Genomic DNA, 27,588 nt, shown 5'->3' with positions numbered 1-27,588 from the left:
ACAACTTTTCAGATAGATTAGACAGATTTTGACACAGTATGTGACAGGGACCTGCACTTGATGAAGCAAGTAGGTCTTGAGAAAACACTTAAAAGATGACATTTTTTGCCTAAGCATTTGATACAACATTTTTTCTTATGCTGCATCCTACGCAAGCCTTTTAGATGGTCTGCAGTATACTGTCTACTTCACTGGGAAGACAGTCATGAATTGCTTACTCTAGGATGTTTTCTGCTGCTATAGCACCTTATAGATAATTAAAAATAAAACTACGCAGAAGAACCTCCAAAAGCCAACCAGTACCTCATTTTCATCTTAGCTTCTTGCTGCCTTTTTTATTTAAGAGGCAAAAATTATTATGATGAAACTTGCTGATGACATGAATTTGCAGATTAAGCGTGTACATGAAGTAAAGGAATGAAATCGCAAAGTAACCTTCTTAAGCTGTCAGAGAAATACTGGTTTAACATTCACACAGATCACATATGTAAACATGTAAATATTAGAATTACCTCCCAAATATAAATAAAAACAAAAGTATTAAATAATTTGGCCATGCGTACAGCTTTTAATTAGTGACAACATAACAGACCAACATCATCCAGAATAAGAAGGTTAGCAGTCAGCAGACCAGTGCAACAGATCTGGACAGAGTAAATTCAAACACAAGAGCAGGTCAGCAAGAAGTACTACTGTGAAAATACTAATGGAATTATCTGAAAAGCACAAATGTTCCACAGGTCCTTGGTATAGGTAACCCATGGCTTCCCCGGCTGTAAGCATGGGTCCCAACCTCTCCAAGTAGAAGATTTTGTAAGTGAATATGGGGTGGAAATTGGAAAGAAAGAATAGGAGGAAAAAGTGGCTGCAAGCTGCAGAAAGCACGGTAGGTTCTTCCATTGATGATGTGCATGTTGGCACATAGAGCCAGTGAAGCCCTGTGTTGGTCAGAAAGTAGATATGGCTGGGGAGAGGGGAGGCACACAGCCTCAGCGGTCCTCTTATGCATCCCTAAAGCTGAGCACCCCCTGTGCACTCGGGGCTGATTTGCCCCCGAAGTGCTACCTTGCCCCGCTCAGGACAGCTTCTTCAACTCAGCAGCTGGTTTGGCTGGAAAAGTCCTTTAACTTGCTCAGGCTTTTGCAAGTTTTTAGAGAACACATCACTATTTAATAACAGTAAATGTTTTTTGGAAGAATGAACAACGGTAAAATCATAATAGCAGTGTTGCACCTTTGAACCTCAAGAAGAAACTTTTAAGTGCTAGGGAAATATTGCCCTGTGTGTGCCTCCCGTTTTGGTGTCCATCTCTATGCAAGCAGAAGCGCAGGATGAAGATCACAACATCACAGAATCACTTAGGTTGGAAAAGACCCTTAAGATCACCAAGTCCACAACACCACAACACCACCAAGTGCTTAAGGACGGTGGAAACAAGAGAGACTTGCAGTAAGAAACCCACCCACAAAAAAGAAGACTGCGTGCAGCTCTATCAGTCTTCTCTCCAGTTTCCTCTAGCTGCACCAGTAAATCAGTCTCATCTGGTAAACAAACAGTTGTTTGCTTTCTCTCCCTCTGTTTTCCACAGAAGACTAATCTTGTCTCTAATCAAATAGATATCCCTTTATCCTCTCTAAAGTAGAAGGTTATCTTTCCAAATTAATCTTTCTTTCCACAAGAAAGAAGAATGTTGAACACACAGGACTGAATTTGAGGATTCAGACAAACAACAAAGCATCCTGTAAAATTTAGAATTCGAAACTACACTAACTTGTTAGGCATTAACCAGATCTGGATCTAGAAAGAAGCAGAACACAGTGCTAAAACCCTGGTGAATGTTTGAAATACCAGTAAATGAAGAAGGCCTGTTTCCACAGAGTTTGCCTACTACACATTTTACCAACAATGACATGAAAGGAGCAAGGGCCAATCTGTACAAAGATGTGCTTCACAGCTCTCAATAAATGAAGAGTAAACCCGTAAGAACCAGGAAGACAAAAACTAAGAGCATCATCTTACTCCTCTTATAAGCAAGAGTACTTCGTAAAAAAAATTTTAAAAAGTTGTTTCCATGAATTTCAGTTATTTAGATACAAAACATTTTTACAGTATCATCATTGAAAGTCTTTGTATCTGAAGCACTAATTAAAATCTAGCTTCTGTATTTCATATAGCTTAGCTGCTACTAAAAAAACCAAACCATGCTTTTAGAGCTCATACAGTTAAGTACTTGCAATATTGTACAAGATTCAAAGTAAATTAATTAAAGCTGTATCTACATGTTGTGTGTATGTATTTGCAAACCTGACATGCAATGTGTAGGCACTAAGTTCTAGAGGTTTTACTGTTGTAGTTGTTGGCACTAGTCCTTGTGGGTGTACCCCTTACTTCTACCCCAAAAAGAATTCTCCAGTACAGTACTAAGGCTCATGTTCTGACTCTACAGGTCTGATTGTCGACATTTGCATACACTGTGGTTTTTTTTAAGGTTAAAATGTATTCTGGGTTGAAATTATCTTTATGGTTGGCAAAGTCAATCACTGGAAGAAAAGCCTGCAGAAAGACAGTTGTTAAAGAAACTTTAAATCTTCCCCAGTTTGTAGACAAACCATGATCAGAAAGTAATAATAGGATAACATGGTATTTTCCCCGCAAAGCGTCCTCATCAGGAATCCAAATAGGGTTCCAAGCATAAATGAAATTTTGATAATTTCCAGCTTTTCCAGGCATTTCTTTGATGGAATTCCTTTCATATCCTATAAAACTGTATCAGCTATTATTAAAGATTTTTTTATCTTTGATCTGAATTAAAGATTTCAAGAGCTATATCAATGGAACGTACCTGAACAACTTCACAACCTTTCTGGCACCTGTCTGATGAAGAACTGTTTTGTTTATAGATGGGCAAGTTGATTCACATGTTCAATTAACACTAAAGCCTGTCAATTTTATTATATTCCTTTTTACTGAATTTTTTTCTACTGTATCTCCCCCTACTACGTTTGGAACTGAAGGTTATAATAAGCTCTGAATGCTTACCAACAATACTACTAAGACTTGATTTCAGTAAGTGCATTATAAAGTTCTTGTCTATCAGCTTCCATTCTACAGCCTTTGTACTTACTGTGAACTCACAAAAAAGTAATCTGTGAATAAATGCTCCTATTCAAAATACAATGAAAAAGTGATCAGTAATCTCAAATTCTGCAACTTTAAAAATGCCTGGCAATTTTCACTATCTACAGCATCCACCATTCACTTCAACTCCAAATTCAAAGCTAGTGCACGACCCTTAATTCTTTATGCATTTTTAGTATTTTTAAAAAATTATTTTTTTTAAAAAAAATGTTTTTCCTAATTTTTTCTCAAATATATTATTTCGCCTCTTCTATAACTATCTTCAGCGAACTTCCTGGTTTTTTTTCCTGTATTCTAATTCGGATGCTTTATTAACACTTCTCCCTTCAGCGAAATTTCATAATGCAATGGTAATTAACGTTTTCCTCATATCATCACATAGATCTTGACATAACATATGTGTTACCTAGTAGATCTTTTAAATAAAACAGTTTTTGTGTAATGTTTTCACCTAGTAAGTTACATAACCATTTTCAGGACGATGTCTTTTCAAGCTTGTAGACAAATTACATTTATATCTTTGTGCACTTCTACCTAAAAATGACAAATCATGATCCTCAAAGCTCCCAGGCAGATTTCACTCTCCAGTTCAACTGAAGGCACAAACTGCATCTCCCCAAAACAGGGAGAACATTTTTCAATTTGGAAATAAAACTTTTTTCTTATTCCCAAGAAGGGAACAGCAATTTATCAACTATTTTTATTTGCTCACCAATACAGTAAGGACAACACTGTCCCTTTCTCAGCACTGGTCTCTCACAGGATACTGGTGGGCAAGACTCAGAGTAGCATCTAATCACACCGTCCATGCAAATGCAGCTAGTGCAGACATTGGGCTTCCAGGACTCAGCTGTCAGAAAAATATCTCCTTCATCATTTTTGCAATAACTGGGCATGCTCTCATTGCTTGATGAAGAGGGCTGAAGAGGCTCATCTGTAAATATAAACAGATTAAGTTATTTAACTTACAGTAGGGCACTTCTCTCATATTTCCTTACAGAAGGTTCACCCTTGAAGAACACAACAGAATTGTAACAATTTGGCTCACTACTTCGGAAGAACTAGGACAGAGCATTATGCCTCTTCAGTACTTCATGTGATAAGGATCTCATGATGTGCTCAAGAACAAAGTTTATGTAGACCTTTACTGAGTTTACTTAAAGAAAAAAAAAAAGGAAAGAAAAAAGAACAGCAAAGTGAAAAACAATCGCCATCAGAAGCAGCTGAATTTAAAACTTAAATCTAAAACTTGAATCCCAGCTTCTGCAACGTCAGTTCAAATCCTTGAATGATGCAAAGTGAAAAGCTATTATGCTGCTGTCAACCTTTGCTAGCGGACTTACACAAGCTAATTATAAACTGTTGAGAAACAAATGGAACTTGATTGGGCTTCAGCTTGATGCCAATGGGCCTGCTTTAATTCTCATGCCCACACATGGAGGAGACGTATTTCTGCAATGAAGCTGTATCTTAATAAATATTATAGATCAAGAAATATATGACTGTATGTGCAGAGAACATGTAAGAAAAGGAGAAGAAGAAAAAAAAATTGAAAGGATTCATAAGGGCACTCAGGGCAGGTTCTCAATATAACTGCATAAGTTATGAGACCAAGCTCCTTATATAGCCAGTGAGAAAAGATCAGCTCCTTCAAACAGCGTTTTGACGTTAAGCAAATGTTTGCTGTTATTAATAACGAGAAAAATGGAAGCCAGGAGAACTAGCTTTTTCACTGAAAATATTTTCTCAGAAAAAAAAACCAAAACCAAAACAAATCAAAACCCCAACAAACACCCTGTAGAATAAATGGCAAAACCTAACTTTTTTTCTCCTGAAGTAAAATTTTTTAGATTTTGTTTTTAATGAAGACAAGTATTTTCACAGCAAGTTTATATACAGTTCACAGGTTTGGACTACATTTCCAGTACAATAAACTCCCCCCATTTGCTATGTAAAATAGGAATTCACGTGCACTTATAATTGCATCTCTTTCCTCAGGGGAAAGAAAATTCTGTTACCCTTCCTGACACTGTGAGGCAGTCTAGGAAAAATCTGGCACACCTGCTGGGCTGGAATGCTTTGATATTACTCAGTTGCCTTCAAGTCACTCTCAGATCATACCAGGTGAAGGTAAAAGCAAACAGAAGTATTTCTGAGACCAAATCCCAAATAGACAAGACAGTAACAACATGGTTCATAAAAAAAAAGGCATGTAGAAAGGAAAACAAACAAGTCTGTATATGCCTAGCACTTTGATTACTTTCAATACTTTCAAAGTTTCTCTAATCCTGCATGCTTCCATAAATGAGCCAGTGCATATTTCATAAATCTTCCAACTAAGGATTCTGATTCTCATGCAACCCCTACATTAGATTGTCTTAAAAGATGTTCAAATGCCAGGGCCACAACCCCCTTTACATGTAAGATAATCTCTTGCACACGGTCCAGTTTTGCAGTTGAAATAGAGGACTGCAGGCTTTCACTCCAAACCGCTGAAGAACAAAGGCACCACCACAACCAGCTGTGCTCATAGCAAAACATTCAATATTCACATCTTACGTTCTCAGATCAAGAAAGGACTGTGATGAAAGGACTCTGGTTGTCAGTATATACCTGGGCACTGTGGACAGCAGGAGTCCTGTGTGCGGGTGGGGTTTTGACAAAGAAGAGGTGGACAGACTTCGGTCTCACACAGGACACGTCCACTGTGGCACGTACATTGCGTGCAAGAATCAATATTCCATGTCTCTCCTTCTACAAAGTATTCCCCACCAGGAGCATGACAGATTGATGGACTGGTGAGCTCTGGCTTCTGCACAATGATTTCATCTGGGAAAAACAGAATTAGAAGACAGGCAAAATCAACTGTGACTCTAATGATTAACAAATGTACCCAAGATTAGTAATGTCTGTTATTCTTGACAATACTAGGAGTAACAAAACCAGCTACAAATATATTCTTAATGAAGCTCTTTCAATTTTATGTCACTTTTGACTTTGTCACCTGCATCTCATGGAAGAAGGGAAAAATATAAACAAGAAACAATTTGAGAATCAGTCTTGAAGCATTCCTTGCATTTCAGAAAAAAATCAAACCAACCAGCGACGCAGGAATTCGAAGAGACACCTGTCATTTTCTGAAAAACTGTACTCATTGGACAGTTTCTTAACTGCTAAATATAAGCGTAAGTGCAATTCCTGGAAGGATGGATAGGTATGCTTTTCACATGGGATTTAGAAAGTCCAGACTCAACTGTCTGTCTTAAAGTTTCCTGAGTGATACATGTCTGTAGCATTTGGTGCCAGATTAAACACAGAACCCCCTACCCAAACTCCTAGAAACAGGAAGCACTTAACACTGGTGGAAATGCTTCAGTGCTTCGTTCAATTAAAAAAATAATTAAATAATTAAAAAAAAAAAAAAAAAAAGAAATCTGCAGTCTTTGAAATAAAAACTGGACCTAAGGAGATGCTAGGGTGTGTAGACTCATATTTCCAGTGACTGTATCTCAACAAATGAACCTTAATTCCTTTCTGAAAAATTAATTACATTACCTCTACAGCCCTGGCTAAAAGATCCACCAGCCTCTAACCTGGCAGTTTAGAGCACAGATTTGACCTCCTTCAAGTTAAGAAAGGAACTGAAGCTGTTTCCCTGTTCAGCATGAGTGTCCTCCAGCCACAGGGGTATTGAAAAAATGGGGGAACTCTTTTTACCTCTTGGTGTTTTAAAAGAGAAAAGAAACCTCTCCTGCACTTTGGAAGTGTTCAAGCACTTACAATCAAGAAAAGGTTATGGCACGAACTGCATCCTCACAGCCTGCTTAAAATGCATCAGCAGCCCACTCCCACATAAGGGGCACTGAGGGCAATACTAGTTGCCTGCTTAACATGCAGTTGCTTTGGATCTGGAGTGAGTCCACCAGCTTTTTCCATGCACTGTGTATAGGAACCGAGATGCCTCACACAGCATGTTTTATTGAGCTGCAGAAGCCATGAGTTTGAAAGCTACATGCTGCAACATGAAGCTTCAGGCTTCTAAGTGATGTTGTCCTTCAGCCTGAATTCAACCCAGGTAACACTGGACAACTAAGGGGCCTACCCAGAACTGAGCTGCCTCAGGTTCCCTGTGCTGTGAACGGAGGGGAAGAGAAAGTGGCTTCCAGGTAACAACACTACATCTCTAAACCACTTTCTGAAGGTCCCTCTCTTCTACTCAATTATAAAGATGCTTAATGTGAAAATCATCCTAATGCAAATATCTTGTTAAGGACAGTAAAGTTAAATGGACAGCTGCTCCTCTTCTAGCCATTTAGGCAGGCCAAGGCTCACAAAGTGCACGTGCTTCGCCCCACATCGGTAGCACTGCTGTACCTGCCTGGAGAACGGCGTTTCTGCCCTGTGCTCCACAGCATCGCCGTGCAGAAGACACACCGCTCAATTACTTGTTTTCATTTCTGGAGAATGATCAGTAGAACTCAAGGATCCCGACTCTGGCCGATCATACTCTATTCACAAAGTACTCGCACATTTCTTTTTCCAGGGAATTATTTTATCTTTCATTTATTTACTTATGCTATGCTTTTCCTATTGCTTACATTTATGAACTATGTATGTGATTCAGCAGCCAGCAGCATTTACCTGAAGTGAGATAGCTGGTCTGCTGCCTTGTCACTGTTTGGCTTTTATTTCAGCTGGAACAATATGTTACATTTTATAGCATAGCATCCTAACATGGCAAAAGCAACACTAATTCTTATCTGGAAATTTTCTGAGTCATCTCCTTCACATTTAGTTCTCTGCAGTCACAGGCCTGTTTTACTACAGCTCATACACTGTTCATAATCAGAAAAGCGTAACCACATAGTACTGCTGTACATACAGTATCGCCTACTGCTCCCTTTGCAGCATGGATACTGATGTATCACTGCAACTCAATTGCTACAATGGTACAACTACTGTATTTCTGAAGGAGCAACTAGCCAAACAAATACACGCTTTCTGGACAGCGTGGCTCTGCAAAACACTAGCAGTTAATGGCTTTCTACATCCTACAAGAAACCTGGAGCTTTTCAAAAGCATTGCGACAGCCCACTTAAATCTCTTAATATACAGAAACACAGTTAAAATGAACGTTGCAGCAGTCAAGGTATACCTTGCTCTGTTAAAAACTAACTAAACATGGACTTGAACGTAACCACTTTTTGTTCAGTCTGAAAAATTACCTCTTGAGAGCTGCCACTTCCCTCTTGATCAGTTAAAGTGCAATTCAAAACTCAGTACATCAGGATTGCTAATCATTTCAATATCCCTATGCCAGACACATTCGAGTGATATGTTCACAGTCTCACAATTCCAAGCTGCATTCCTGCCTACTGAAAGCCTCGATATTTATTTAACATCAGCAGGGAATCAATACATTGCAAAATAAAATCAGAAGTACATTTCTAACAAATATAAAACCTCAGTGGGGAAAGAAAACCACACTGGGACTAACTTGGCCATATTAATTCAAGCACTTAGATATGCAATCACTTAAATATGCTGTGTCTGCCTTTGCATTGTAAGAGTTTACACCAAGTATGGCTTTGCTAACACAGAAGCTGAGGTGACCAGTACTCGAAAGCAGGAAAGACGTCAGAGAAACCTACGCAGACATTATACCTCAAGGGAATGGGCACCACTGGGTAAGCAATTGCTCTTTTATACAAGAGACCAACATTGCTGGTGCTCAGAATCAGACACTGATCTTATCCACAAGAAATGTATAGCGTAGGAAGATAATCTCATACTGATGTTTCTTCCATGAACATTAGGCTTATGAATGGATTTACCCAAACTCATTCTCTGTACACAATGTAACTAACCACTGGTGCTTCCGAAAGACCAAAATTAACATTACGCTTATTTGAACGCTCTGAGGTGCTCTGTATGTGTTAGGTAAATCACTGTGCACAAGTATGCTGATAATAGAGTGAAATCAGGAATAAGTCTTGGAGACCTAACAACAGAATTGCTGGAACCAGAACAACCAACCTACATTTTTTATTTCGAATCTTGAATGAGTATGTAACGCCAGACTGACACACTAACCTGTCCCCATCCATATGAAGTATACCGTCCCCTACAATAATACACAAATTATTGTGAAAGGTGAGTGACTGCTGCGGGTACTCCAACAGCAACTTCTGTGCAGCCCTGAATTCCAGCTAGTGCAAGTGGAAAATAACATCCCTGTCTAGTAACATGACTTTAGGAATACGATATTCTGTATTTATTACTTGCTGTTTGGCTGCTCCTCCTAGAACAATATTTGCCATTGAATCTTTTTGTTGTTTTGTTTTCTCCCCCTGCTCGAGGTTTCATAGGGCAGAGAACTGGATTATTTAAAACAGACTGGACGTGCTTGTGTGTGGGGAGCTGGAGGAAAGAAAGACAATATCTGATGGGATGCATACAGACCAACATGGCACACTGCTGTGGCAAAAAAATGTGCTCTAAGCTGATAAAACACTAAGGTTCCCTTTAAACATGATCTCTAAATTCCCTGTCAGACTAGCCAGAAACTCAATAACAGAAGAGAAGATAGTGAGCGAGGGATTGTTCCCCTAGTGTGGGTAACCGATGGGATTATCCTCCTTAGTGTTTCCATCTCAGCTAAAAAATTCATTAATGGTTTTCATTACTAAGATGCTAAGCACTAAGAGCCTGGCCTCAGTGAGCACTGCTAAATTACTTAGTATTTAAAATAGCTTTGGCTCCTTGAAAGCCAGTGCCAAAAGCAACACCACAGCTGGCCATGGAACCACAGGAACCACAGCCCCAGCCTTGAGGCTAAGGGGAGGAGACTGGTGCAGGCTGAAAAAGGCTGGAAGGGAGGCAGACCTTTTGGAGTCTCCCACCTTTTTGGGAACTATGTTTTTCCAGTTATCACAAGGTGAACTAGATTGGAGATCACCATTTGTCTAAGGAATCTAAAGAGATTAGTTACCTTAGGTGCTAGGGACGATACACTCTTCTCTGTCACTTTTAGAAACAGGCTCTGGCTGCTTATTTTGCCCCCAGGATTTCCCGTTCCTTACAAAGAATTTGAAACAGTTCGTAATTGCTTATACCCTGCCAGTGCTGTCTTACCATTTTGCTATTTATAGTAGTATCATGAGCCTGGTTGTTCCTACTGGTAACATGACTTCCAATAAAGTCACAGACAATATCACTGTATTACAGAAGAATCTGTTTAGCAGAAAAAATATTGTAGGAATCATTCTGAAGACAGAGGGCATGAATCTTACACTCTACTCACACTCTTTAACATCTTTCATAGATGTTTTTCACATTAACACTTATTAAAAATGTACTGAAATGCAGCATTAATTGTACATCACCTTCCCACTGAAAGTATTGAAATAATCTTCTACTGCTGGTTGCACAGGAGCCTTCCCTCAGAACAGAGAATCACGATGTTCAATTACTTAAGAAGTCTGTTCAAATATGTACTCCTCTGAGGGCTTGTGAAACTTACATCAGGAGATGAATTTTAATAAAACTCCAAATTAAAAAAAAAGAAAATGCAATGGCTTATTATAATACTTGCTATTATAGGTAACAAAATTGTATATGAGTATGAATTTTCTATCATAGCTAATATAGACCAGAAAGTTTTTCTACTTTAAAGATTTCAATGTGTCAGAGATTAACATGTAAGCACCCACAACATGCACGTGCTTTAAATAGTTAAATTCCCATTTTTCACATCTGAAATCTCAATGAAAGACACTCATCATGTTATATTTGGGCATAGAAACCTTCATGTATACCTATTGCTGAATGATGCATGAGATTATCTTCATGTAACAGGAAACAGAACACATGTAAAATGAAACCTGATTACAAAGCATAGAGAAACAAGCACGGTACCTGGACATGATGGGCAACACTGCCCTGGATGTATGGTGGGGTTGCCACAATTAGGAACAGGGCAGGTGATCAGGGCACACATTTCCCGTCCATTGTGACAGTAACATTCCCTGCAGCCATCGTGCCAGCTCTCCTCGTTCTCATGACGGCGCCCATCCATTGACAGGCAAGAGCCTGTTTTAACGGGAGGCATAAGAGAAGCAGTTGGCTCTGCACAAAATCAAAGGAAAATGAAGTTTCCTGGTAAGAGTATGTTGCTTAGGGAAAAACGACACCAACTTCATGCCTGGATTGCATTTATTTTTAAAGCACATTTAAGACCAAGTGAATAATAATTCTATCATTTACACTTAGAAATAAAGTGACAACACACATGAAACAGTTAAAAGGTATACTGGAGGGGATGGCAGGATGTGCTAGAATCTATTTCCCTGGAAAATATTTTCACTTCTTTCTGCATACCCATACTGTTTTTTAATCATACAGAAATGCAATACCCACCAAGTAATTTAAGAAAAAAAAGAAATGCAATGGAGGGAAACAGAATGAAGCACAAAGCATATTTAAAATGAAACCATTAAATTTTACAGTGTATTAGATTATCTATAATGTGCGTATCTGATAGCAAGTAGAATATAAAAGCATTTACAAGAGCTAAGGATGGTCTTTTATCATGAATGACAAAAAATTACAAGCAAGTTCTAACAGGGTCATACTAGATACTGGAAATATTTCATAAAACACTCACCTACAAGAAATTATTTGTTTACATTACTATGGTAAATGAGATGTCTGGAAGGTAAGTGCTTTGACAATTTTATCCCTCATTCCTAGCTTTTACTGAGATGAGACTACAGCATTGGACCGCTGCACTACTTGCACTCAGCCAGAACACACAAGCAGTTGGTCTAAGGAGGATAAAGTCTCATTTCTGTCTTAAGGGGTATTTTAAGTGCTGCAGGAATCAGCCTCGATACATTCTTTCTTAATCAGCAGAGTAAAGTCAGAGCCCAGCACTCCCTCACCCACATCATTATGATAATGAAGGATTTAGGATCAGTTTGTCAGTGAACTGACTTGTTTTCAGTGGTATGTCAACCATGTTCTGCTGACACATCTGTAAATAAGGCTATTTCTATTAAGTTGCTTATTTCATTTTCCTTTTAAAAAAGGATGTAGTATGAAAAGTAGTCATGTTTATATGTAATTTTAGTAAGGGTGGGTTTTTTTGGTTTTGTTTGTTTGTTGCTAATGTTGTGGGTCAGCACTTCTTCAGCTGTGGCAGATCTATTAAAGGTAGGCAGATGGTATAAAGTTTGATGCATGTTATCAGAATGAGAACCCAATATACAGAAATTACATTAGTATATCCTTTTGTGAATTAAAAAGCTATGGCATAAGGATAAAATAGTTCTTAAAACAAACTTCATCCCATTGCACAAACAGAAATACTATGAAAAAACCTGACATTCAGTTACTGCATTTTTGTATTTTACTATCAGAGTAAATATTAATTCCTATTTGAATTAGTATCACTGAAATACTGTCCTAGTTTAAAATGATTGACACACAAGTGTCTTAGATGGTCATACCCTTCCCCTTCCTTAATAAATAAAGTATCTGATGCAATCGATCTTTTTTTCCCTTGAAATATTCTAAAATAGCTTCCAAAATTTTGAGAAACAAGCCAAGCATATAGTAAACTATTCAAAATTAACTTCACAACCCAAAATTGTTTTCACTTTTCATTTTTTAATTAAAATTAGTATAAAAGGTAATACTTCAGAAACCAAGGGCCCAAATACAAAATGGGAATAACTGGATAACTAGAGGTATGAAAAGATCTGGGATTACAGTAGCTCACAAGTAAAAATGAGTCAGTAATGTGATATCACTGCAGGGAAGGCAAGTTCAATATAAGATACAAGTACAGGACCACTGTAAATTTAAATGCAGTGCTACTATCTCTACTAGTTTGAAGTTTTTGCTACTGCTGAAGTACAATATGCAGTTTCTGAAGTGTAATGGGAGACTAAAATAACTGGGCTTATTTGACCTAGGAAAAAATCTCAAAAAATGTTTGGGGAGCTCCAGTTGCAACCTCTTAGATATTGCAAAAATTCAAAAGGGAATGATGCTTAGCTGTTCCCTACGTCTGCTGAGTTAGGACAAGAAGTAAATGGTGCAATTTATAGAAAGGGAGACACAAATATTAGAAAAATTCTTTTAAAATGTCACATATTGGTAAACACTGGAAAACATTATTTTAGAGGTTTTGTTTTGTTTCGTTTTGAGAGTGGAGATTCTTAACAAATTAAATCTTAGACAAACATCTGTCAAGGATTATCCAGATACACTCTATTTTATGTGAGGGCAGAGAAATGGACTCTTCCAGAAAACTACCCCAGCCCTGTCCTTCTGATTTCTATGATTGCAAGTTTGCCTCCAACTAGAGGACAGTGACTTCAGGAACTCATACACCTTCTTCCAGTCTCATGTTCCCATAGCTTGTCTTATTTTCTAACGTATTATCATTTCTTAATATGCATCGGAATAGCTGCTAAAAAAGTTAAGACTGGAGTCATTACACAAAACAGTGGGAAAATACTCAAACTTCTTTGCCTATAGCTAGAAATCAAACCACACAAGTAAGAATCAAAGAAAATAAGCATGAAAGAGCAGTTAGGATCAGAGAAAGCCTGAGAACAAACGAAGTTATTAAATGCAACACACGGAGGTGAGCAATGAAGGAAGTCTGATACCCAGACTAATACAAAACACAAACTGAAAATATCTTAAAAGAGAGACATGTTGAAAGCAGCACAAAACTAAAGCAGACAACCAATGAACATCATATTTCAGTCTCTACCTCAAATTTGGTGGTTTCAAGTTTGGGATATGGCACGTGTGAAATCTTTAGCTTAAGAATACCCAGTGCTTTCTCCTGGGTAAGCGCTTTCTCTGCTCATTGTTTCTCAAGACCGCCTGAAAACTGTCCAAGAAACAGCACTCTAATTTTACGTGGTGTACAGGGCATCTATCAAATCCAAAAAATTGAGTTTGTAAAGAAAAGATGATGGCGAAAAAATTAAGATGAACAATGCTACTGAAAAAAAATATCCAACCTAGCTTACTTCTAGTAGTTACTTACTAAAAGCCTGATCTAATTTTTATTAATGATAACAAACTGATTTTTCTGATTTTGTAATGGGAGATGGAAGCAGAGCTGAGGCCCAGATGAACACAGATAATAACACCTGCAAAATAATACACTCCTTTGGGCAAAGCTGAACCGACTCCCCCACCAGTTACTGTATTTCAATTCCTATGTATTCTGTGCAGTATTCCTTTTCTTTTGCTCTAGATTCCAACTGCTTTGAAAACTAGTTGTAATTAGAGGTGGTAATGCACTCGCACATACCTCTGCACTTGCAGATAACACAGCCGTGATTGTTCTGCTGGAAGCCCATCGGACAGATTTTACCACAAGGCAGGTCTGGGCACTTCTTACACCGACAGATTTCACAGCCATGCTTGTTCTTCCTAGATAACCAAAATAATTTGTAAAAGGTCAGCAGGTTACCTTTACATGTCGTATCTTTAAAGCAAAAGCATCCCCTAAAGAAGTAACTGATCAAGTAAAGAAAATTATCATTAACTGTCACCCTGATGTTCAGCAGGTCTGTGGGGCGTACAGGTCTCCACCCCTGGCATGTGCTCCCTCCTCCACATGACTGGCAAAATCTCTGCATTTGGCACTTTCAAGCCATAGCACATAATATAGACATATGTGCTTGTGATTACTACTGATGAAAAATCCTTTTTTCAAGAGAAAATGTAGAAAGAAAAACTTCTAAAACTGTGAAGAAGTTGGAGGGGTAGGTAGGAATCAGTTAAAATGACTGCGCTTTTATAAGACAAAATTATTGCTAACTTTTTTCCTCCAACAACAAGTACAGTAGATTCCCTCTCTTGCATATTAAAACTACAGATGTTTCCCGAAAAAGTAAGCAGACACAAAGCTTACCTGAAAACTAGCACATGGAATGCCAGTAACCCATATAAAAAAAGGTAGAAGCCTCACAGCAACAAATTTTGAAACACAGACAACTAGAGAACTTTTCAGCAGAGTACAGAGAAGCAAGAGCACAAATGCTTCCCAAGCTTCCAAGTGAATCTAGGCAGGAGTCTAGAGCACCACCTGAAAGCATCTCTTCAGATTCTGAGAATCCTATACTGAATATGTTTGTCTTTTTTTCAGGAATACAGATAATGTTTTAAACTTTAGGCACAGCTGTACTATTTCTTGTCATATACAGATAAGAGTAATTTTCTGTGTCTTTCAAATGAAGAAGTTCAAGACACTGAGGGGAAAAAAACCCCAATAAATGATTTTCACAAGTCTGCTGACAAAAATAGTGCTCTAATGAGGTAACTCATTAAAATTGGGAAACATTTATTGGGAAACTTGACAGATCCCTCATTGAATAATACAGTATTAAATGCACACACAACCCTCCCAGCCCCAAACAAAAGACAAAATGTGGGAAGTTAAAGAAGAACACCTAGAGGCATAGAGAAGAAATAAAGTATGTAAATCTCTAGGAAGCCTGACTTCAAAATCTAGAAAAAATTAACTTTTAATTAAAAGGCTGAGGAAAACACATCGTCATACAGTAGGACGGAGAATGGAAGACATTCTCTCCTCCTATCCATCTGTTTTTTCCTCCTAAACCTCTGCAAACACAGCACTTTTCATAAGAAAAGAAATGCTTCTTTCCATTAATGTGTAGAGTCTTCAAACAGTGAAACCTATTGAGCAGTTTGTTTCAGACAATTCTGAAAAGTCCTTGGTTTCTTTAAAGGTGCACAAACTCAGATTTTCCAGTTACTAAGCTCTAACAGTTATTTTTTTAAAAAAGCAACACCCCCCCCCCCCCCCCCCCGCTGATTACTCCTTAACTTTTCACTCTCTAATATACTTTTAATGCTTGCTCCTTTAGTGTCCTATTTGTAACCAAAGTTTTACATTAAAAGAGAGATTTGTCTTTCATTACATCCCACACTTTTGATGGTCATAAAAGGCTTGAAAGTCACATAAGGCTTGCTATTTTAGAAAAGAAACTGGCATGGTAGCAGTAAAGAACCAAACAAATGTACTGTACAACTGCAAATCTAAATAATTTTGGCAGCAAAGCAAGACTTTATGGGAAATGATCTTAAAGTAGTTCTTACCACAATTTTAGCTCTTCATACTATGAACTATTACACACATAGTTATATTTAAATGTTATTAATTTAATTCAGACAATTATTCCTGTATGTTATAGACAGTGACAAGATTAGGGTGCTCATTTCCAATGCTTAGTAGTTTTGTTGGTTTTTATAATCGTCTTAAGACTTACTAAACACTCAGCATTCAAAAACAGCAGCCAAGCATTGCGTATAATTAGATTACATACTACATTTTAAACCAGAATTTACATCGAAGATTATTTTCCATTTAGCTCAAAAAAGAAGTTTGAAGTTCAGTTTTTTTTCAGATGTAAAAAAATGGAAGGGAAAGATCATCCCAAAGACAGGGTTCCTGAAACACTAGCACCAGCTTGAAATCAGCTTATTTTTCAAACATCTTTATCTTACTCCCAGCTACCACACTATACCCATTAATATTTGCTGTCATTTATAAAATGCTTTTGCTATATAGTTCACACAGATTTTCTAATACAACTGTTTTATGTACACTTTAGTTCAAAAAAAAAAGGAGAGAGAGAAGAGTGCATTTCAGCTTCTCTAACTGCAGAAAACACATACAGAAATCTGCAGTTTTCCTCTGTAGGTCAATACACTAAATAAGTCATGCATACAGGCTAGAAATTACTACTCTAACAAACACTGTAATTCTGTGAGAAGCTGCACATTATCTTTTTTATAGTGCTTTCTATTTGAAGACAAGTCATGTGGTTCCGTGCTAGCCCATGGAGCAGTCCTGACCTGAGCGATGTTTTCACCAACCTCCCAGGGCCACTCCGGATGGGGTACGGCATGGTGGGGCAGGCAGCGTGCCTTGGACTGGGGAGTGCCTGGGCAAGTCACTATATGGTCCCCATCCGATACGCTGGGAATCAATGTCTGATCAAGGTGTCATTTTTATCATGTCTAGGACTTTAAATCAATAACTGCCAATTGCAAGATTCAATATTTACACTTTTAAACTTTAACTTGTTCACCATTTTTCTTCTTTTTCACTAAATTCCAGATACTTTCCATTTTAGAAGATCTGAGTTTCCATTTTGAAGGGTATTACTCTGTAATTTTAGTCTCCCTCGGGTGTACAAAGACCAGTAAATCTAGGAAATGAAGCCTGTCTTATTATCTTCTTCAACATCATAAACCTTACTATTTTTCTAAATTTTTTCAACTCCTATGTGACAGTATCACACAATTTCTCAGACACTGGCTGCTTCCTTCACGAGTTTAGAAAATCGCTGGGATTTGTGCCTCAAATTTGTATCCTTTAACAGATTACCCTTGACACATGATCGACACTGAAAAATACTTGCACCTACAACTAAGCATCTCTGTGTTTAAAGTGCTCTTGCCGCTCATGAACAATACTCATTGGCCTTTTCCAATCCTTCTCAGAAACTGAGACCTGAGTTCTTTATTACAGAAAAGCATTCCAGCAAAATGAATGATTTGATCGATTTCTTTATATAAAGCTAGGCCCATCTATCTTTTTTCTCTTCAGTCCTCTTTGATTTTCATTCAGAAGACTGAACCATTTCTGGGTTGACAGACAGCATCAATGCAAGCTTCAGGTATGTCCACATTGAAGGTGATGGCACGGACACCTTTAGATTTCCCCATACAGTCAGCTAGATTACTACTGACACATACCAAAGATTTATGAACAATAATCACCTAAAGTGCTTAGGCACCAGTCTTAGCAGGATGATTCTCATAGATCAAACAAACTACAGGACTCTGTAGGTCAAGAGGACTGTACTCAAACACAGAAAATCAATTTATTAAGGTGCAAAGTATATTAGGCTCCATTCTTGGGTTCTTCTCTTTCTCATTTTTAGAGATTTCTCCTTTAAGGACTTTCACAATAATGCAGGCACATCTCACATGAAGTGCAACAAGGGAAGGCCAAATGAATTATTTCAGATTTTTTTGGTAGTGTTGTTCAAAAAGGTATTCTTGATGATTTATACTGTTGTGTCAGAGTATAACTTAATAACACAGGTCAAATTCACTGCAACCTGAGGGTCATCTTCCAATTACACGTAAAGCTCTTCCTCATCTTTGCTCACAACTTTCTTTAGAAGACCAGTTAAGTCACAGTTCATGAGACACACACACCATGGAAGTCAGACTCATCGAACCACGTAGCAAATTTCTGAATGAATCAAAGCTTATTAATTCAGTTCACATGGAACAGCCTATGTCACTGCAAAATGAACAATACTAAAAAGTAGTATAAACGACAACAGTAAAGAGAAACCTTTACTTAAGGAAAGAAAGTAAAAATCAGAAGTTGCAGAGTAAAAATATATGTAAGAAGTAGTAAGGGGTTCATCTTTACTGAAAGCTAAGGAAGAAAAGAGGATCAAAGAAAATACTATTGTTTTTAGCAGTTATACATGGTCTGGTCATGAATGAGGTAGACTTAAATCAAGAACATTACTGCCAGTCACACACACACAGTTCAGCACCATGCACAACGCACAACTTGTATGGGCAATAAGTGGGAGTTCAACTAGCATATTCATGTAAGTAGAATATGACTTTATGGCTAAAAATAGCATGAAGAATAAAGGAAGGTGTACAGCTGGTACCCTCCTTTTTTTTCTTTTTCTTCATTTTTCCTTGTGTTTTTACTTTGGAAGCACAACCAGAGAGAATATAAATTGGTCACTGGCACCATCTATGAGCAGAGCTGACTAATCTGTGAGAATGTCACTATGTTACAGCTTGATTTCTATTTTTCTAAAATCTATGAATCTTCTGATCATTTGGGATCTACCATATTTTGATTTCTCCGTAGTTAATTAAACCCACATATTAAGAAAAGGACTACTTTTATATATATAAGATATATATAATTATATACACTTTTCTAATACTACCCTAAGATTACTGTTATAAAAACCTGCAGCATTTATTAACAAGTGTGAAACAGAACTCTGAAGTGAACCAGAAATTAAAGGAGTGTTAGTATCAAACATTGAGTTGCAACATTAGTAAACTTCACTACAAATCCTAAAAAACAAATTACATATGAGCATTATCTGAAGATCAGCTGTCATGAGGTAGAAATTAAACTGTTATGAAAAGCAGGCAATAACATGGAATAGACCTACCAAAAAATAATATGTATTGGTGATATATATATATATATATAAGCCACCAGAATAATTATGAAGACATTTCTATATGACAAAACATCTGCCCAGTTTTCACCAGCTGTTCCATAAATGAATAAATACTGCAAATCTTTCCTTTTATGGAGAAAGGAGTCGAGCCAACAGTACAGGTTTTTAAGAATTACAAAAACTTAGATAAGAGACAGTACTGTTCTTCACAAATCCTGTAAAGTAACTATCAGAAATGTCTAACTAAAACTAGTCTGCTGTTGTATCAACATTGAAAAACACCTTGAAATACTAGAAAATAATTTGAACAAAATAAACGGGCTATAAAATAAAAGGGTATCACAGCAGAACAGGCAAACAGAATTTCAAAAAGCCACATGCAAGAGACATGACTTGTAAGCAGCTTTTTCATCTTGTTTGTCAAATGTTCTCCAAAAAAATTTAAGCACTCCTTTGCTTTTATAATCTGCCGCTGTTTTCTTAGTTGCTGTTTCTTAATCTGTTAATCAAAATCCATTTTGAAGAATACTTCAATCTCACATCAAGAACTGACATTTCTATTTTCCTACACTTCCCTCTGCTTTGCCACAAAGTAAACCCAAGTACGCATGCCTGGATTTTGCATATTTTCAGTATGTACAGGGATAGTATTAAATACGCTTTCAGAATAAGAATACGTACAAGTATCCAAAGGGACAGTACTTGTCACATTCAATGGGTTTGCACTTCTTAGGCCGTGGTCGGCACTGACAGATCTCACAGTTGTGGACATCAGTCTGGAAGCCGAAGGAACAGTCCAAAGAACAGCCTGAAATGAGGCCGGTGCACAGCTCCTCCCCTGCAAAGGAGACACGCAGGTTATCACATCGTGACAACTGTTTATACCAAACAAACACATCTTTAGGAGACTAAATCTGTTCCCTTTTACAATACTGGTAAGCCTTACCTTCGGACTGTCCTAATTTTAAAATAATCAACAGAATTCTCCAGTAGTGACCGAAGCTGCATGAGCAGACACTACAGGTTGTTTTCTGTTTCAGTCAAGACCCTGGGGAGTACTACCTGATACCCTAAACTAACATGATTTTATGAACAGATGCACAGCCAAAGGAGTTCAACATCTGTGACTCTGTTAGCCTTTTAGAGAACAGTTAAAATAACGTGTACTTTCAACCCATTATATGGATTTAATAATTTTCTGTTGAATATACAGCACCTTTATTTCTCCTCTACTTATTTAAAATAGAACTGAAAGGTTAGGATATATTCACAACTTTCATTCTTTATGCTCTTTGCTGTCAACTCTTTGGTGATTAAGCAGGTAATTTTAAAAAATATGACCTGTAATACCCAAATATATGATCTAAGCTTAGAGATGCTAGACTAAAAGACCTGTCTTTTGAAGTCCTTGAAGTCCACTATCATTTTTTAATCAGCATCTTGTGGCACGAAGGGGATGCTGAGTCCCTGGCATCTCAGTTTCTCCAGTACAGAGATAAATAACGGTCATTACATTCCCTCTCATTGGAATTTACTATTTCGAGAATGACCAGTTTCTTTTTGTTCTTCTTGAAAGAAGGTGCCACAAAGACCACTCTTAACATACTCTGGGATACAAAATTCATTTATCAGTTGCAGAGGTGAGAGGACACAGAAAATTATGATTTCTGTTACTCTAGGGATACAAAACATGGGGGGGGGGGCACACACATGACACAAATGGCCTTTATTATAATAGCCAAAATAAGATCAAAATGGGAAAAGGGAAATAGAATTGGGACTCTTTAACGGAAGAATGTAATGGGTGATATCCAAAGGGCCGACTTTCAGAGTGATAATTAAAGGATGGCTGATCCCCAGTTGAAACATTCACACCACTACAAAGTACTGGTTATACTGAGGGCAGCTGAAGAGCGCTGCTCCAGATGTGCTCCTCATCTGAGCTCTGAAGATCACTTTCCTTTAGGTGTATGAACATTTAGGCACAGGGTTTTTCCAAAGATCAGCACATTCTCTGTTCCTTACACTACTTCTGTGGGTCTGAAATTAAGTTAATCTTCACGTCTCTAACCAGGTATTGTATTGAAGGCAGACCACAGAAGGATTCTTTGCTTCACTGAAATAAATGCTTTCTCTTCTGCCTGTTCTTGTGATGTTGCATTTAAGACTGCAATGTATAGACTTAACCAGATTGGCTAAGCTAAGCGTTCCCGTATCTATTCTACCAGGTTCATGCTCATTTGGTGAAGAAGGCACGTTTCTTAGTACCTCAGAGTGAAACTGAAGCCTCAGAGAAAACTGGCCAATTCGCCACCTACTTCTGTGGTGGAATTTGGGCATACAAGTGCAATGCAACATCAAAGCCTTATTATCCCAAACAGCAGTTCTCATTTTCAGTGGGATGAAGATCATCAGGTTTGTTTCTCCCACCTTGCCACTTTTATGTAAATTTGGTGTCTGAAGCCAAAAGGGTGCAAGTTCTTTTGTCATTCAGTATACAGAAAAAGAAATGCCAGACGCTTCCACATCCTCTAGAGGTTCTCTGTCAGCAGAGTACCAATGCCACAAGATTTAAGCATTTACTCGCAGTCAGATCTAACCTTTGCACAGCAATGGTAACCCATATCTCAGGTTCTTCTTTACTCAGAAAGAAACACACATACAAAGATCTTCATGCAGTCTTACAAGTTCTTGAAAGGTTCAGGTTGATCTATGAAGAGTACTCTATCTTTTTAAAACATAGCCACTAATGCCGAACATTATAATGCAGAGGAAATTCTGATAGTCTTCTCTGGTAAACAGTGATGTAGGTGTAACACAAAGACTTTCCTTAGAGCAAGTTAAAATAATGAGAATTTGTCTTTATGAGCTTTTACACTAGGATGTTTGTAAACAATTATTCCCTGGCAGCAATATAGTGATAATAAAATTAACTAAAACTTTCATTATGCATGTCTTCATACAGTAGTCATAATTTTTAAAGTTAGACTTAAACTTTATAAGGAATGTATGGAAAAGTACACCTACGCTGGAATACCTCCAAAAAGAATTAAATTCAGTTGTGACCTTTGATAGGATGCAAGTTATGGTATCTCCTGCAGGTGCTCAGAACTGATGAGTGAATAATTACAGAATCGCACAGGTTGGATCGATCTGAACCATTCATTTCCTGAAGCATACTTTGTCACAGAGATGAAGTATTTAGGTGGCTGACCATAAACATCAGGCTCGTGAAAGCCAGGTCAAGAAACAAGAGGGTACAAATGCAAAGGCATGGGAGAAACAAATACACATCTTGAACCAGTGAAAGGAAGAGGTCGAAATAAAATAAAAAAATCTACAAAAATAGAAAAAAGAAGAACATATTTTTAGTTGGCATGTATCTTTATCTTATCTGTCTCCAGATTATGTGCTAAGGAGAGCTATCAAAATGCAACACCCAGCTTTGAGCATGAAGTTAAAGAAGAGGGCAAAATAATGATTCCTTACAATCCACAGCCACATACGGTTTTGTTTTCAGTCTTCTCTTCTGCTTTGATTCAGTTAGAGAAACTGCTTTTCAGTGATGCAAAACTATTTTTAAGAGTCAAGGTGTCTAAAAGTGCTATACAAGCTGGAAGTCAGCGCGTCATCCCAAGTAGCTTATGATGTTAAATATACTTAAAACTCAAATAGCCAGCTGATACACGAACCAGAAGATCCAGTCTCAAGGCAGTATCTTCCTTGCTTAATCCTTTGCATAGCAAGTTATCCTCAAAAGAATTTTTGCTTTCTAAATAGCCAAGGAAGAAAAACTCTTCAGAGCCTTGGGATGAATAGCTGACTAACCACTGTTGCCTCTCAGGAACGGACACCAAAGACCATACAAAATATCACCAAAATTCTAGTGATGTCAAATGTACAGGGAAGGTTTGCTGAAGTCAATACAGCTCACTGTTCACACCTGAACTAGAGTTATATCACTGCTATAAGAGAAAATCAGAATAATCTCCACAGACTTCTGCTGACAAGTCTTTCTAATAAAAGCTAAAAATCATGCCTACAGAGAAGATGGTTGTTACTAAAACTAACATGTTGTTGTACTTAAATTTCTGATAGTACGACATTACCAGTTGTGGAAATAGATTTTGAATAGTTGTTGAAAAAAATTTCTCTATGATTAATTCCAGTCCGCTTTCTGACTTTACCTCTAACCATCTAAATTTCTCCTACTGAAACATTATTAAAAACATGACAGAGGTGGTCTCAAACTGAAGTACCATCTGGTACATACACAGTTCACGTCTCTCTGCTGAGGCCTGCTGAAAACCCTATTCCAGCATTTTAAACCCAGTATTTTTTTCAGAAAACAGAGTGAACCATCAGTTTTACAAAGCACAGTGTAGCTCTCAGAGAGAGAAAAGGGAAAAAGTTGCAAGCCTAAAGATTCAAATGTGACTCAAATACAGTGTATGCAAATTTCATCCTGACAATATTTCTATAGCCTTAGCTATAACTTTAACTTCATCATTAATAAAATGATCACAAATTAATTATGAAAGGATAACTAAAAGCAGATTTTCTGCTAAGGTTTTGCATTTCAAGTGACAAATGCTAAAGAATAAAGAGAATTAGTTCATGATAGTCAACTGCAATGAACTGATGAAATGTTAGGAGGTTAGTTGTTTGAGGGCTTTTTCCACCTCTGCTTAGACAAATTTCACAAGGAACCCGAATCCCAAATAACAGAATGTATTTGCAGGAAAGAGATCCAGCCCTAACTGGGCTAATAACTGCTTCAAAAGTATATCAGGAGTAATCTGAGAGTATAGGAAACATTTTAAAAGCTAATGGAGAAGGAAAACTACCTTTCAGAGTTTGAGCAAGCTGCATCACGCACCTGCACGTCACTGCACCTCTAACAAAATAGGATCAAGCTTCTGATTACATAGTATGAGCCCCCTTTTCTTCTCTAACTGATTAGTTGTAATGACATCACCTAGGGAGCTAAACTAACTGTTAGGTAGGAGGTAGAACTCTAAACCAGGAAAAAAATAATAAGAAACCAGTTAAAAGGAGGATGTCTCTCATTGTGCTGCTTAGGGAAATACCTGGCTGGAGAGTAGTTTTCTGTGTAAGAAGTAGAAATATGTTCATTAGTTTTTCTTATGAAACATGAAATGAGGTAACATCAACACAGAAAACAATTGCTCCCCCCCACAAGGTAACAGGAGGGATTAGGGGGACAAAATAATAATAGTGGGGTGATATTCAATATTGAAAACATATACATTTGCGTGCTGCCCATAGGGAATAAAACATGAATTTCTGCTACAAGCTGAGAGTTCAGGCGCAGGTTGATAGTTGATCTCAGAATGATACTGATGTAACATGACTTTGGAAAAGGAGGAATGTGTTTCTGAACGTCGCAGGCCAATAGAACTGTATTATTACCACAAATAATTCGCTTTTTCGTGTGAGGACAGACATTAGTTGAAATACCATGTAAAATTCTGGAAGGATTTCAACAGCAGAAGGCTAGGACAATAATCATGGAAAGGCAAGAGTTTGTCCTCAACCAATGACATTATTAACATACACTCCTGCTAGGAACACAGTCACTTGAGGACAAACATACACTAAACACTCATTGCAGTGACTCCAGCCCACACAAGACCATGCAGTTTTCTTTTCCAAGCGCAACCTTGACTGCAAAAGCAGCAACAAAGTCAGTTACTAACAGGTCCATATTTCTAGTTGCTCTCTTCACTAGACCTCACTACACTGGCAAAAGCTATTACTTATAGACTTTGACCCCTCTGAGAACTGTAGTTCTAGCAAATACTTCATTCTGTGGTTTGCAACAGTTTAACACATTGCTGACTGCGATATGGGAACTTCAAATGATTGGATTCATTTGGATCAATGTAGTAAGATGCTGTTGGAAAAAAAACCCAACAAACAAGTAGAAAGGGAAAGAATAGTTGAAGCTGAATTGGTCTTCCAAAAAACATTTGTGAATTATTAACAAACAAACAAACATTTGCACCAAGGTTTTTAAGCCTGGTCACCATTGCCTATAAATTCCTTTTAAATATAGTGATTTCTTTCTCCCCTTTTCTTCGCCCACTCACAAACAGCTACATAGACACAGACTATAATAAAATAAACACTAGAGTTGCAGAAGAGCATGATACTGTTTAAGGGGAATCTGTCTGGGATATGGGGGATGAAGAAGAAAGTCTTGTCTTAAGAAGAGATGATTACCAAGATACGGTGAGGCTCTACACAGCACACTGCACACAAACTCTGTGGTGTTACACCAAGTATCTTATACTCGACACTAACATTGACCCTTGTTTTTAAGACTGAGTCGCCAGCTGCTAAAGGAAAGATAGATATGTACAAAAATCAGCACCTAAGAGCAGCTGATGTATCAACACGACCTACTATAGTCCGGGGCCCACCCTGCAAATGAGATGACAACAAAATTCTGTCCCAGGATATGCAATGTAGCAATCTTTGTATTTGTGAGGATTCACTCAGCAGTCGGATACTTCAGATACAACGCAATCTCTCCTTCTCAGGTACGGTATCTCAGAGGCAATGATCTCAAAAGGAATCATAATTCGTTGACCTGAATTCAAGCCATCAGATGCATGATTTATTCCTGATTTCAGAGTGCTCACGTCCTCACCTCACATGAACCTATGAGTATTTGGAGTGTTACAAAATATTGCTCAAAAAATCAAACCAAAAAGTAAACATAACTGAATTCCATGAATTGCATTTTTAGGTCTGATAAAGGTCTTCTGTTTGAAAATCGAACAGCTTGATCGCAATTTCGGCTAACACTTAGTTAAAAAAAGACTTCTCAATTTCCTTCTTCTAGCATATATATGGCATATAAAAACCTCTAAGCGCTTAAAACTGGGATATTTATTTTTCTCCAATTTATTATTTTACATATGGACACACTGATAATTGTACTGTAAAGACTGAAAGTCATATTAGTCAAAAAACTTCTGAAAATGCATTCTAGAGATGCATAGCCTGTTGAAATACTTTGTCTTCAATCCTCTAATTCACAGATAAAAAAATGACTGACAGAGAATATTAAGAGATACTTGACAGGAATTATGTCAGTATTTCAACTTGGCTTAGGCTGGTGTCCATTTTTTGAAAATTTGTAGCGTGGCTACACAAAGCTAGCTACATACCTTTACCACCATTATTTTCTTGATGCTGAGGCTAGATCATATCAGGAGAACTGTTTCACAGTACCTTTATAATTAAGCACTCCTCAGCCGTCCTCTCGGTGTGGATTGCTACTGCTGGTTAATCTTCAGGGGTGGGGATCTGGGGAGGCAAATTTATGAAGGAGAAAACTAGGTTACTTATCAGTAACTGGAATTCTCTGAATATATTGCCTCCACAGATCCACACTAACCCTCCCTCCTTTTGTTAGAATTAACTCACGATTCACAATAGCTGGATAAAAATGAAGGGACTGGGCACTGTGATGCTAGAAAACCTTGTTTAAAAAAATAATCTCATGAGTCCATTGAGGCAAATTACCCACTTGGATACTTGCTCTAAACAACTCTAGGATTCACATACAACACATGACGACTTCATGAAAATGGATTTTGTAGCAGTGGTATCTCAAAGGTGGAATTACTGGAAAATGATCAAGCTTCCACAAACCTTCTAGCAGCATATTGGTTTTGTTTTGTTTTTCCACAAGTCAAGTGAAGTTCTTATCTGCCTCTATTGCATTTACATTGTAACCATTACCAAAACAATTAAATTGTAATCTTCAGAGATCCCTGCCAAAGACTTTTATTCTGGTGAGAAGACAGATAATATTTATTTGGCAAGAGTAGTTCATCATAATTCCACCCTCTTCAGGGACCACTTCTGCTATCTTCCACGTGTACTTAGTGTTAGAGTATGTACTTTTTTCTGATCTAAGCTTTAAATTTTTAAGAAACATGTTTCATCCCCAGTTTTCAGTGCCTGTACTTCACTAACTGAGGTCTAATATGTAATAGCTATTCCGTTTCACATTGCTGCAGAAGGGTAATAAAACATCCTCCTTCTGCCAGGTCTACAAAATTATTCAAAAATCTAAGATGTGCTCTCTTTGCTCTAAAGGAGACTTCCTGGATTG

At 37.6% G+C, this 27,588-nt stretch overlaps 1 protein-coding gene across 2 annotated transcripts in view; it reads right to left on the bottom strand.

The window, feature by feature from the left end:
- CRIM1 (cysteine rich transmembrane BMP regulator 1) overlaps nt 1–27,588 on the bottom strand; it is a 188,399-nt gene that overhangs the window by 7,702 nt on the left and 153,109 nt on the right. For both annotated transcript variants that reach the window (XM_040611859.1, XM_040611860.1), the window contains 5 exons: nt 20,118–20,274; nt 14,477–14,598; nt 11,056–11,265; nt 5,752–5,967; nt 3,851–4,072 (listed from right to left, as the gene is read on the bottom strand). In XM_040611859.1, coding sequence (XP_040467793.1) covers nt 3,851–4,072; nt 5,752–5,967; nt 11,056–11,265; nt 14,477–14,598; nt 20,118–20,274 — 927 coding nt within the window. The remainder of the gene's footprint in view (nt 1–3,850; nt 4,073–5,751; nt 5,968–11,055; nt 11,266–14,476; nt 14,599–20,117; nt 20,275–27,588) is intronic.

This window comes from Falco naumanni, chromosome 12, assembly GCF_017639655.2.
Source record: "Falco naumanni isolate bFalNau1 chromosome 12, bFalNau1.pat, whole genome shotgun sequence".
NCBI lineage: Eukaryota > Metazoa > Chordata > Aves > Falconiformes > Falconidae > Falco > Falco naumanni.
This window is presented reverse-complemented; position numbering and strand designations above follow the sequence as displayed.